The sequence below is a fragment of the Dama dama genome, chromosome 8 (genome assembly GCF_033118175.1).
Source record: "Dama dama isolate Ldn47 chromosome 8, ASM3311817v1, whole genome shotgun sequence".
Lineage (NCBI taxonomy): Eukaryota > Metazoa > Chordata > Mammalia > Artiodactyla > Cervidae > Dama > Dama dama.
In genome coordinates this window covers 24,192,161-24,205,580 of record NC_083688.1, presented here as the reverse complement: position 1 = coordinate 24,205,580, position 13,420 = coordinate 24,192,161, and the positions used below count along the sequence as shown (strand labels likewise).

The following is a 13,420-nucleotide window of genomic DNA, read 5'->3' as shown; positions in this document are numbered from 1 at the left end:
TGCAGTTATATTTTTCAAGATAAGTGGTTCCATTTTTTGGTCATAATATTAGTTTTGATCCCTTATGTGCAGAGTATGGTCATTGGTATTTTGGGGGAATATGAGGGAAATTATATGATATGATTTTCAGGGTCATTCTCATTGGACATAATTTATAAAGAAACTACCATATGTGGTACACACATATACATTTTGTATATATGTGTCACAAGTAGTATGTCATTTACATATTTTATCTGAGTTATTATCAGTTTATCAAAGTAAAATAAACTGTTCACATAGGTTGTATTTTATTCCATAATAATAGAGAGAAGCTGATTTCAGTGTCCCATCTATCATGACAACTGGGAGAGAGAAAGAAAGTGAGTTTAGACTTCAAGAACAGCTGTAAAAAGTCGCAGTTCCTTGCAAGAATGTTGCTTTTTCTTTGTTTCTGCCTCCAGAGCTCCAGGTGACAGGGATTTTGCTCTATTTGTTCTCTGCTGTGTCCCCAGTGCTCTCAGGGTAGGAGCTCAAGACACATTTGTGAATCAACAAATTAGTCTTTAGTTAGGCCTGTCTGACTGTAATTCTCAAGTTTTCAGAAATTGAACAAGTGCATAGTAACAAAAATTTTAAATCAATTTCCCAGGTGGCTCAGTGGTAAAGACCCGGCTGGCTAATGCAGGAGATGTGAGGTCGATTTCTGGGTCAGGAAGATCCCCTGGAGAAGGAAATGGCAACCCACTCCAGTATTCTTTCTTGGGAAATGCCATGAAGAGAGGAGCCTGGTGGGCTACAGTCCACAAAGAGTCGGACATGACTGAGCATACACACACACATGTTATTTTTTTTTAAAGATTTTTTTGATGTGGATCATTTTGAAAATCTTTATTGACTTTGTTCAAATATTGCTTCTTTTTTTTTGTTTTTGGTTTTTCGGTCGTGAGGCTTGTGGGAGCTCAGCTTCCTGACCAGGGATCAAATTCTCACCCCCTACACTGGAAGGCGAAGTCTTAACCACTGGACCACCAGGAAAGTCCCTCAGTTTACTAATAAGTTCAAGTTGTAGAGCCAATACTGGTAATGTGATGGAAAGTTGTTTGGGAAAGAAAGTAAAATACAAGGGAAACTTGCTGTTTAAAAGAGGAAATTTCATGTGTTGTAGTAGGTGTTGGTTTTAAGTTTTAAAATTTCATGTTGAAAAATTTCAAATGCTCAGAGAAGTCTCTTGAGTAGTAAAATGAACTCCTATGTTCCTTTTTCCTAGACTCACCACCTGTTAACACTTTTGCTACAGTTTTTTTCTCTCTCTAATAATATCACAAATACACTTTATACTATTGTTATCACTGAACTATATAAGTAAGTGCAGACAACATGACCATTTGTTCCTCATTACTTTTATGTATCTCTCTTAAGAACAAGATTATTCTCTTTCATAGTATCAGTAGGATACAGGAATTTAACATCAATTAAATGCTATTAACTGTGTACACTCCATATTCAAATTTCATCAGTTGCCACAATCACTTTCTTTTTAGTTGTGGGTTTTGGTGAAGGGCAGTATTTTTTCCCAAAGCAGGATCATACATTGCATTTAATTTTCACATTTCATTAGTCTACTTTAAACTAGATTAGTTTTTAAAATTTTCTTTGTCTTTATGGCATGAGCATGATCAAATCAGTGATGTCTATGACTTATTTTCAAATGATTCTACAAAAACATAATAATACATGTGTATATCTATATATATTACTGTGTATGTGTGTGTGCAAAATGTTTGAAATTGGTGAGTCTAGAGGAAGTGCATGCAAGTGCTTATTGTATTATTTTTTCTATAGGTTTGAATTTTTTTTTTTTTTTTAATAAAAAGTGTTAGGAAAGGGAAAGTACCTTATTTAAATAAAACTGATTTGGATCCCACTTGAGGACAAAAGTAGTCCATTTTGTTTCAATTAGTTATTCTACCCTGAGGGATAAAACGGCTAAGGGATTTTTCTGAAATATTGGATTGGGCAAAAAGTTCTTTAAGGTTTTCCATAACATCGTACTGAAAAATCTGAACAAACTTTTTGGCCAACCCAATAGAAAGAAAGAAAGAGGAACCTAATTTAAATTTTAATTGTGAAGTAGGGATTGTTGTTGTGCTCAGTCATTCAGTCGTGTCTGACTCTTTGCAACCCCATGGACTGTAGACCACCAGGCTCCTCTCTCCGTGGAATTTTCCAGCAAGAATACTAGAGTGGGTTGCCATTTCCTCCTTCAGGGGATCTTCCTGACCCAGAAATCAAACCTGCATCTCTTGCTTCTCTTGCATTGGAAAGTAGATTCTTTACCACTGTGCCACCTGAGAGATAGTAATAAGGGGATTGGTATGGTGCCCCATACAACATATTAAGTGCTCAGTAAATGTTCATGAGTGTGTATGTTTATGTATGTGTATATGTGCCCATGTATACATACACACACACACACATACACACACACACGCCTACATTGGGCATGAGACTCCGTTATAAGCCAGAGGTTGTACTTAAACCCAGGTTTTGACTCTTCCCAACCCCACTCTGCCCAACTCTCTGCCTGGTCTCTCTCTCTAGTGTATGGCTATGTAGCATCTAAATAAAAAGGAATTCCTATGTGAGGCCATTAGAGAGAGAAACTCAGCAGAATTTTCATAATCACAGAAAAATAGAACAAAGACTCCTTATTGTGAAAGATCTACTCTTTGCCTCAATGAGAAGAAAATAATGGACATCTCCAAGCTCTTTTCCAGTTGAAAATACAACTCATGAAGCTGCTCATTCTTCATCTGGGGAAATACAGCACAGTATCAAAGAAAATTAGAGCAAGACTGCTACATAAGGCAATAAAGACATAACTAATCCTGAACTGTTGGATGGAATCGGAAAGTGGAACAAAGGAGCATGCCAGCTATAAAAAGCACCAAAACACAAATGAGAGCTGATTCCCACCTCTGCCACAAGTAGATTTTAGCTGATTTTTTCCAGGGCAATGAGTTCTGCCTCCAGAATAAACTGATGCAACTGGATTTTCCTTTGTGTGATAAAGAGGGAGTCATGCAGCAGTCTGCAACTAACCCAGTCTCATGTTGAAACAGCTTTCTTCTCCTTAGTAGTAAAAATCTCCTTTTTCTGGAAAGAGGGAATTCTGATCTTCTAGGGCTCCGAAGCTGCTTCTCAGATTTGCAGGTTTTTCTTTTGTTACCTCTGTTTTATCCCTAAAAAGTAATTAGAAGGGTTTCTTACTCTCCAATCCAGTTTTGGGTTAGTTCAGTAATGAGGGGCAAAAGTGTTGGGTTTAAATCTTAATTCCCTTTGATTTCTGTTTGTTTGTTTTTGTGTATGTTTTGCGTATGTTTTGTGTATGAAGTTTGGAAATGTTCAGCATCTCATTTTCTCTACAGGTTAAATAAGAAAAAGACAATCACAGTTTAAAGGGAAAAGTCTTATGATAAATTCAATGTACGTGGGCATGTTTGAACTCTTTGAAATATAATAAAACTGTTAGTAGGAAAAGAACAGGATTGAAATGAACTGTAGGCTAGCTCATAGGAAATAGGACTCAATAATTCAGAATTCACAAGTCCTAATTGAAGTAAGTGCTTCTCGGGTGACTTAGTGGTAAAGAATCTGCCTGCCAATGCAAGAAACATGGGTTCAATCCGTGGGTTAGGAAGATCCTCCGGAGAAGGCAACCCACTCCAGTGTTTTCGCCTGGGAAATCTCATAGACAGAGGAGCCTGGTAGGCTACAGCCCATGGAATCACTAAGAGGGTCTGACACAACTTAGAGACTGAACAACAAAAATCTGAGTAATCTAGGAGCAAAATAAAAGACTTCATCTTCTTAGACCATTTAGACCCTGTATCACTGTAAATCCCCCCTCCCACCCAGAATAGTTGCTTTTAATCTCTCTCCATGATAATTTCACAAGAAAACAAACCATTTCTATGAAACCACAAATTTTCTAGTAGATTTACAGGTAGATTTCTCACTTTGCATGTAAATTTCGGTTTTGGGGGGCGGGGGATCAAACAACAACAAAGATTAGAGCTAGAAATGTGTGTGTGCTTAGTCATCCAGTCATGTCCGACTCTTTGCCTTCTTAGGGACTATAACCTGCCAGGCTCCTCTGTCCATGGGGTTCTCCAGGCAAGAATACTGGAGTGGGTAGCCATGCCCTTCTCCAGGCGATCTCCCTGACCCAGGGATTGAACCTGGAACTCCTGCACTGCAGGCAGATTCTTTACTGTCTGAGCCATGAAGGAAGCCTTAGAGCTAGAAGGAAGCCTCAAGATCACCTATTCTTTTATCCTAAAAGAATAGGTGCTGTTCAGTCACTAAGTCATGTCTGACTCTGCAACTCCATGGACTGCAGCATGCCAGTTTTCCCTGTCCTTCACTATCTCCTGGAGCTTGCTCCAGCTTATGTCCCCTGAGTCAGTGATGCCATACAACCGTCTCATCCTCTGTCCCTCCCCTTCTCCTCCTGCCCTCAATCTTTCTCAGCGTCAGGGTCTTTTCCAATGAGTCAGTTCTTCACATCAAGTGGCCAAAGTATTGGAGCTTCAGCTCCAGCATCAGTCCTTCCAATGAATAGTCAGGGTTGATTTCCTTTAGGATTGACTGGTTTGATCTCTTTGCTATCTAAGGGACTCTCAAAGAGGCTTTTCTAGCACCACAATTCGAAAGCATCAATTCTTTGGCACTCAGCCTTTATGGTTCAACTCTCACATCCATACATGACTGCTGGAAAAACCATAGCTTTGACTATATGACTTTTATCTTATACATGTGAAAATTAAGGTCAGAGAGGAAGTTACTTACTAGCTGGGTGTACCTGCTGGGGAGTTAGTCCTGGATGTGGTCTAGCCTGGTGCTTCTTGTGCAACACCAGCTCCCGTTTCCATCAATTTTCAGCCTCTCCTAGTCTGTATTTCAACCACAACTGACATAGGAGTTCCCTGGTGGCCCACGGGTTAGGACTTGGTGCTTTCACTGCCCTGGACCTGGGTTCAGTTCCTGGTTGGGGAGCTAAGATCTCACAAACCATGTCGGGGGGAAAAAGCAACCACAACTGATGGTGATACTGTTATGTTGAATCACAAAGGACTGCTGCCTACTATATATGTTTGACATCCAAGCTTTCGAGGAAGACTCTACATGAGCTTCTTGAGGCTATATCTAGTTAAAAATATAGGAATTTGAGAATACTAATATTGCAGTGAGGATACACACACACATAGGATGGATAGATTATATATAACCTTGTATATAAATATAGATATAGATCTTAATGTATGATGCATTATGATACACACGTGTGTGTGTCTGTATCACTCTCTTCCTTGTGCTCCCTAACCTCCCACACTATTTCACACTTCTTTCTGCTGTTATTTATCACTTCTTCTTTCTCTGGTTTCTTTTTAACTAATCCTGCTTTGTTACTGACATGGATTGAGCCTTGGAGGTAGCATGGGGAGACTCCATGTGGACAAAGGAAGCCCTACGAGTGCCATTCTGTTACTACAGCCCCACTTGACCTCCTGCGGAAGCTGACCAAAAGCAATAAGCAGTTTGCTGCTTAGCCACTGACGTTGACCATCCTGTACATTTGCAACTCTTGGCATCAGTAGCAGCATCAGGCCAGCAGAGGGCGCAATGCACAGCAGAGAGGCCTGAAGAGCAGGCGGCAGAGCCACGTGTATCTAGTCTTTAAAAATCTGAGACAAGGGAGGTAAAAGTTATTTATTATATAAATGCTAGGTTTTAAAAGATTAGTCCATTTTTTAATTATACAGGTAATACTAGTGCCTTCTCATTGTAGAAAATTGACACAATGCAGATAAAATATAAGTCCCCCAGCTCTTCCTTCTTCCCTCCATGTAAGGGCTAGCAGTGTCTCTTGGCTGACTTTCTTAGTAGACTAAAAGCTTATAATGCACCTAGATATAGAACATTTTCAATAAATACAATTATGCTATATTATTTTACAACTTTCCCCTTCCTAATGCATTTTAGACTTTTGCATATGTGTGTGAACACACATATATATTTCATTTTTTACATTGAGATATATAATTGCATATAACAGATTAGTTTCAAGTGTTGGTTTGATATTTGTATGTATTGTAAAAGGATCACCACAGTAAATCTATTTAATATCAGTCACCATACATGGTTTCCAAAATATTATTTCAGTTTTCAAAAACAAATTGCTGTCTAGAATTCCATTGAATGAATGGTCTGTGATTTGTTTAATGATTTTCTCTATGAAGATTTTTTTGGTTGGTTTTGTTTTCTGCCGTTACACAGAGTGGAACCCTTGTGATTAGGTGTGTTTTCTAGTCCAGATACTCGGCAGTGAAGATGTATATTCTTTTCATTTTTTAGGATGCCGTTACAAAGAGCCCGATTAGAGGGTTGATGGCTCATGAGTCAAGACTTCCCCGGAGCAGTGATAATAGAGCCTTGTGGTCTGGCTGTCAGCTGTACCAGAGGGAGCGAGCTGGTGACGTGCACACACAGCCGTGTGCTTGCACCCCGCAGCTGCAGCCAGCACAGTAGTTTATTTGACTCCAAGTCAAAACCACCAGTGCCCTGAGAATCCAGCATGTGCGGAGAAGGAAGGCTCTTTATTTGTCACCAGAAGAGGTGGTGTGACCACTGCAGGCAGCCAGTAAAATGAAGAAGGGATGGGAGCTGGCAGGCCTGACAGCTTCTGATTGGAAGACCTTTCTTGGGCTGTCCATTAGAAGTGATAGTCCGTGGTGGAGTGGTTTTGGTTTCTTACTTAATGATGCATTCTTTGTTTTTTGCAGTTGGCCGCCCAATCCCTGTTCATAAGACCCTGCACCCAACCTCAGAGCAGATTGAGGAGTTGCATCAGACCTACATGGAGGAGCTGAGAAAATTATTTGAAGAACACAAAGGGAAGTATGGTATTCCAGAAAATGAAGCTCTCATTTTTAGATAAGTGTCGTCTTAGAAGACATGCAAGAGAGTGAGAGAACATCCCGTTGAAAGAAAAGATATTCTAAATAAATTTTTTTCTTTGACAATGGAATCAAATTTGCAACTGTAAAATATTATGTATGGTGACAGATGTTGATGTTTATCTGTGGTAATTAAAAATCCAGTGGGTGACTATAGGGTGATGCTGGAGGTGATGAATAAGCCTTTTAAGTGTCTTTAAGTAGGAAGGTAAAAACGGTTTTACAAGTTAAGAAAAGGTTTAGAATTATTCATGTGCTTAAAAACAATGACAGCTTTAAAAGCTAATTAGACCCTTTTACTGAATATCGCAATAATTTAATGTGGTGTTTTCACTGAGTATGATAGTTGTTCAGCACAGCTGGGACATTTATGAGACAAGTGTGTAAAATAATTTCCTGTATAGAGCTGGAGGAGATCATTTTTTTTTTTTTCCTGCTTGAACAGACCATTTGTTAGTGAATCATATTACTTTTAAGACTTAGATCATTTGATCCTTTAGGTCATATTCATATCAACCAACACGTTTTTATGTAACACTGCAGAATTCTTATACAGTTTTGGAAATAAGATGAATCCACCATATGGAAATCCATGTGGATGAGAGCATTTCTTCTCTTTTCTCATCATGCTCAGAAATATTCATCATTGTCATTTGCTTAGAAATATGTTCATTTGCTACAGATAAGGAGGTCTTTTGGAAAACATGCTTTTGATGAGTTTTAAGACTTTGAAGGGTTTCCCTAATGTCTCAGATGGTAAAGAATCTGTCTGCAATGCTGGAAACCTAGGTTTGATCCCTGGGTCAGGCAGATCCCCTGGAAAAGGGAATGGCAACCCACTCCAGTATTCTTGCCTGGAGAATCCCATGAACAGAGGAGCCTTGTGGCTTACACTCCATGGGGTGGCAAAGAGTCAGATAAAACTGAGTGACTAACACACACACATGATATTGAAATTCCAAAAGGTTTTCATGGTAATACAAGGGCTTTAATTTTCTCCCCTTATGGCCTCTTCAAGTAAGACAAGCTCTGAAAGAAAGCATCTTTTCTGGTGATATGTTACCAGTTCAGGGTTGACTCGGGTTGAATGATTCTCCCTAAACCAAAATGTCAGATCCAAGAGTGGGAACTTTTAGGTTCATGGATGTCTCCTATGGGCCTGAGTCAACTTATGACACTTGGTACACATGAAATAAATGCTTGTTTAATGGATGTATTTCTAGGTGAACACACAAACAAACTTTGCCATAATGTGAAGAATTTTTAAAGTTATACCAGAAGATGAAACCTATTCTAAGAAAAGACCCACTTTCAGAAGGAGATAATTTATGTCTGATTGTCCCATGCCAGTAATTGACAATACTGCGGGCTGGTTTGTAAGAAGCAAGTCAGAAGGTAGATTCTGAGAATTAGTTGAAAAGTATTAAGTAGTTATTCATTAAGTAAGAAGACTATCTAGTTTTCAAATGATCTCTGCTGCTACATGTCTTTCTATACCTCCTGCTCTCTTAGTATTTAGGGGCAACTTTATTGAATTGTTCTAACTTATTGTTAATATGTGTTAAAACCCATAATTTTTAAAACAGCAGGTCCTGGGCAAGAGCCTAGATTGGGTTTAGCAACAGCAAAAGACAATCATTCTGGGTAATGGCCTGAGTAGAAGACCATTTCATACAGGGAAAAGGGAACCTTTTCAATTGTTCTATGGAAGACTTTTAGGCCGGCATCCCTTTGGCTTCATATGGTTGGGCTGTCTGTCCAGGAGTCCACTGACCCATGGTCTTAAAATTAGATCAGTTTCTTTGTCAAAACTGGGAATAGAACACATCCTACTTTATCCTCTCTCTCTTTTTTTTTTTTTGGCCGCACTTCATGGTTTGTGGAATCTTAGTTCCCCTGACCAGGGATCAAACCCAGGCCTCAGCAGTGGAAGAAGAGTAGAGTCTCAACCACTGGACTGCCAGGGAATTCCCAGGACACATCCTGTTTTAATAGATGCAGATAATTTGACTATAAATTCTTTTTTGTATTACTCAATACCAAACAAATGTAAAACGAGAACCATTGACATGAAACTACACAACTACCCTCTTGCTCTCTCCCAGGTGGCTCAGTGGTAAAGAATTTGCCTGCCAAGCAGGAGATATGGGTTCGATCCCTGGGTTGGGAAGATCCCCTGGAGAAGGAAATGGCAACCCTTTCCAATATTCTTGCCTGGGAAATCTCATGGACAGAAGAGCCTGGCGGGCTATAGTCTATGGGGTTGCAAAGAGTTGGATACGACTTAGTGACCAAACAAGACTCTAGCTGGTCAGGGGTGAGTTTTTGTGAGCAAATTGGTGAGGCCCAAATAACCACAATAACCAAAGCTTTTAAGTATAAAACCCATGAACTTCATTCCTTTGGAAAAGTTTATGTAAATCTCATGACACAGTCTTTTGCAATTTCACCATGGTATGAATTTTAATCTCACAGTAGTGAGGGACCCGGCTGACCACCAGCTTCCACTGGATTGTCTAGTGAGCAGTTAAAGCCCATCTGTAGTAAGCAGAAACCCTGAAAAATGGGAAGAGTTCTGCTCTGATTAATTTATCTAGAATTTTGCTATTTAAAAAATGTAGACATCAGTCTCTTTAATTTTAGCACACATAAAATCTTATTTTTAGGTGAGTATTAGGGAGTTTATCTCTTCCTTTCTTAGGGTCTCCAGAGGTCTTAATTCAGCCAGGCCAGAAGTCCTTTCTTAAACTCAAAGCATAGTTATAAGTCCCATATAGTCCTACAGATGGGAGGGGAATATTTTGATAGGAATTTTTGCTACAACACAATGTGAGCAATATGTTGTATTCATTAGTATGATTTGATGGAGATCTCTTCAGTTTTAGAAGTGCTGATCTAATGTGTAATTGCCCATAAAATTTAAATAGCAAAACAACAACAAAAATAACCCCAGGACACTGGAAGGGCCTATTGCCTTAAGAAAATGGGCATTTATGCTGTTTGATCTGGACATTTCTTTCTCCCACTTCCTTTGCACACCACATACAGGCTCCGTCATTTCCTTTGTCCTGCAGCTAGAAGTATTGAAATTGTCTATACCCAGTTAGGTCTGTTACACTCACTGAAGGCTGCAGCTTCGGAGCTTATGAAAACCAGCCAGTTTTGCTCTGTCTCAAGGGGAACCAGGGTGAGGGATGCTCCATGATTTACACAAACCCTTCACCATGACTGTGAAAACAAAGTCTCTATATAATCACTGATGATGAGTAATCCTTTACGGTGTGTGGAGGGTTAAGAGTAAAATCCCTACTTCCAGTAGAAGTTCCATTTCTGTCATGGGACACACAGAAGGTGGAGTCTAGATTCAGTGTCCTTACCTTTGCAACTTTGCATCTCTTCTGAACTACCTCACTGGTGCAGATTGCCAAATATGTGATAAATCAGAAAACACGTTTGGGGCAAATTATCTGTCTTCTTTTCCTCTGAAACAAGAGACCGTGTTAATGGGATCTGTCAGTTTTTTCCCCAGTAGCCCAAGGTTGCTAGTTCTCATGTTTGCTTGTTTTTTAAATTAACTGATAAAATGTCTATTTGTGCGGCTAAGAAGAGTTCCTTCTAGTAGAATTTGTGTATCTTTTTAAAGGAGAAAAACAAGGCAATCGTCAACATAACCAAATAGTTGCTCCTGTTTCTCTGGGATGGCAAATGCAGAAGCAATTCTTTATATTTAAAACAAAGGGATTTCTCTCATGACTTGTATTTTCATTATTTTAATTAATCTTTCCCAAATGCCATCAGCTGAGTGCCTTAGTGTATTATATGAGAAGAAGAAGGTTATCTCAATCCACAGATAGGTTTTCCTAGGTGAGGATTTCCTAGGTGGTGGAATCTCTGTGTTGTGTATGTTTTGATCCTGGCCCCAAGAGAGCAGGCTGCTGCTGTTTCTGCATGAATGGTTGAGGCACTGACCTGGAAGTCCGATGGATGGTGCCATGGGAGCCAAGTATTAGAGCCAGAAGGGACTGCAGAGTCTGTCAATTTCTCTTGCTGCAGATGGAGCAGTTGGACCCCAGTGAGGCTGAATACAGACTGGAATTGAGTCCATGTTCTAAATTGAACAGGAGGTATCACCGTCCCGTGACTGTTGATTAGTAAACCCAAGAATCCTCCTATAAAGCAAAAGTGTCCAAAAAAGTAGAGTAGGATTAAAAATACACTTAAGGCAAGGGATTAACAATTTGGGAGCAAGCTGTCTTGTTGGGATGGAGAACATTTTTCTTTCTTGAGGCTGGTACACCGCATTGTTGATTTTTCCCTCTTGCAAGAGTTATTTTGGTGATGCGTCTGGGCAAAGTCCAAGTTTCCAACAATGAGCTTGGCCCCTGGAGCTTCATGTATCAGAGCTGTAGGATGGGGCAAGGTGTCTCGGGCCCAGGGTGAGTGACGGACCCAGCAAAGATCTTCCCTCTCAGCCGTGTTGTGATTGTTAATGCAGCCAAAGCAAGCTCATTACTCAGAGGTGCAAACAGGGCTTCTGTCACCTCACGATCAGCTCCAAGCCCTGAGTCCATTCTGGCTCTGGCCTCATCCGGCTGGGTTGTCACAGCTGCTTTTTTTTTAATAGCTCTTAAATTCTGGTTAAGAATTATCTTAGGCTCTATTGAGAATAAAGATAAATCTGACTTTCCTTGTATTCCCAAGGGTTTGCATGATTCTCTCTTGTTCTATTTGCAGACCAACTTGTAGCTTCAGGTCTTTTTGATTGGATTTCAAACCCTCATTTACTGAAGTGCAGTCATGTCGAGACAACCAGAGAAAATAACCATCCCACTCTTTTCTACTCTCCAGGCTTCCATGTTCAAATCACCCTTTAGCCTCTGGCCTTCCACTAATTGACTAAGTGAATTGGGATCATTGAGTTCCTATGTAAATAGAGTTAGGAGTGAATGGTCTCCAAGGTTTCTTCTGGCTCTATCTCTGTGGTCCCTCCCTGGCCATTTTTCTGTCTTCATGATGACATTTAGTTGGAGATGGAGATTTACCTACTGACTTTTCCTGTACTTTCCTCATTTGACTGTGTTCCCCCAAGACATGTGGTGAGTTCAAACAATTGTCTCACTTTCCTGGTATTTATAAAACACAGAGGGCTACCAAAATTTCTCCAGCATTGCAGTGACTTTTACTCATGGTGTTTCTTAAGAAATAATTTAAGTCTCTAAGTAAAAATCAGAGAAATGTCTCTGAGACTGCCTCCTCTCTATCATTCAATACTAGGGAGTAAAAGTTTATTACATGTTAAATCTTATAGGAGATGATGAATTTTTATATTTTCTATGTTGGACATGTGGCTGTGTGCTTTTTAAAAGTTGTTTGTAAAGTTTTGACCAATAAATGTGTTTCATGTCCAAGTTGTAGTTGTGTGAGTGTGATGTTTCACCTGGATGGATTGGTTTTCCTTTGTTCACACCTTGACAAGGCTAAATTAACCTGACCTAGAGGCTGAATATAAGCAGGATAATTGTTAACACAACAGTGAGCATTGCAAAGCCTCCTACTGAAGAGTCAGTCCTTCAAATTCACTTGGGATAAAAAAAAAAAAGGAACTTCCCTGGTGGCCCAGTGGTTAAGACTCTGCACTTCTACTGCAGGGGCCATGGGTTTGATCCCTGGAGGGCTTCCCTGGTGGCTCAGATGGTGAAGAATCTGCCTGCAATGCCAGAGACCTGGGTTCAGTCCCTGGGTGGGGAAGATCCCCTGAAGAAGGGCATGGCAACCCACTCTAGTATTCTTGCCTGGAGAACTCCATGGACAGAGGAGCCTGGTGGGCTACAGTACGGGGGGATGGCAAAGAGGTGGACACAGCTGAGTGACTAACACTTTTTTGGGGAACTAAGATGACCGTGCTGCTGTGGGGGCCAAAGAAAAAGCAAAAAGCAAAAAGACAAACAGAAGGCTGGGGCAGGGCTAACCGAAAAGTGCAGGTGTGTGGGATGCGGCCAGAGCAGAGGGCCATGAGAGAAGAGGAAACAAGTCAGGAAACGGCTGTGGTCTCAGTCGTGGGGCAGGAGTAAGTGTGCAATTTCTCAGATCCAGAAGTATTCAAAAACCAGTCAAACAGTTTACAGATTCCCAATCAAGTGAATCACCGCTAGTGGGTCCTGGGTTTCTCCTTTGGATGATGAAAATGTTCTAAAATTGGATAGTAGTGATGCTTGCACAACTCTGAATATTCTGAAAACCCCTAAACTCTACACATCAATGATATAGGTGGACTCTATGGTGTGTGAATTATGTCTCAATAAAGATGTTTTGTAAACTCAAGTCAATCAGACATTTGCCGAAATAAAGGAAGAAGCTCAAAAATTCCTTTTATTAATGTGTGAGAAATAAAATGGCCTCCCTTTGATGCCAGCACTTTG

The 13,420-nt window shown here is 40.1% G+C and overlaps 1 protein-coding gene across 1 annotated transcript in view; it reads left to right on the top strand.

Annotated features, from left to right (window-relative positions):
• MOGAT1 (monoacylglycerol O-acyltransferase 1) overlaps positions 1–12,409 on the top strand; it is a 31,998-nt gene extending 19,589 nt beyond the window's left edge. The window contains exon 6 of the mRNA XM_061148642.1: positions 6,828–12,409. Within this exon, the coding sequence (XP_061004625.1) occupies positions 6,828–6,982 (155 nt within the window). The 3' untranslated portion in view covers positions 6,983–12,409. The remainder of the gene's footprint in view (positions 1–6,827) is intronic.
• The last annotated feature ends 1,011 nt before the right edge of the window (positions 12,410–13,420 follow it).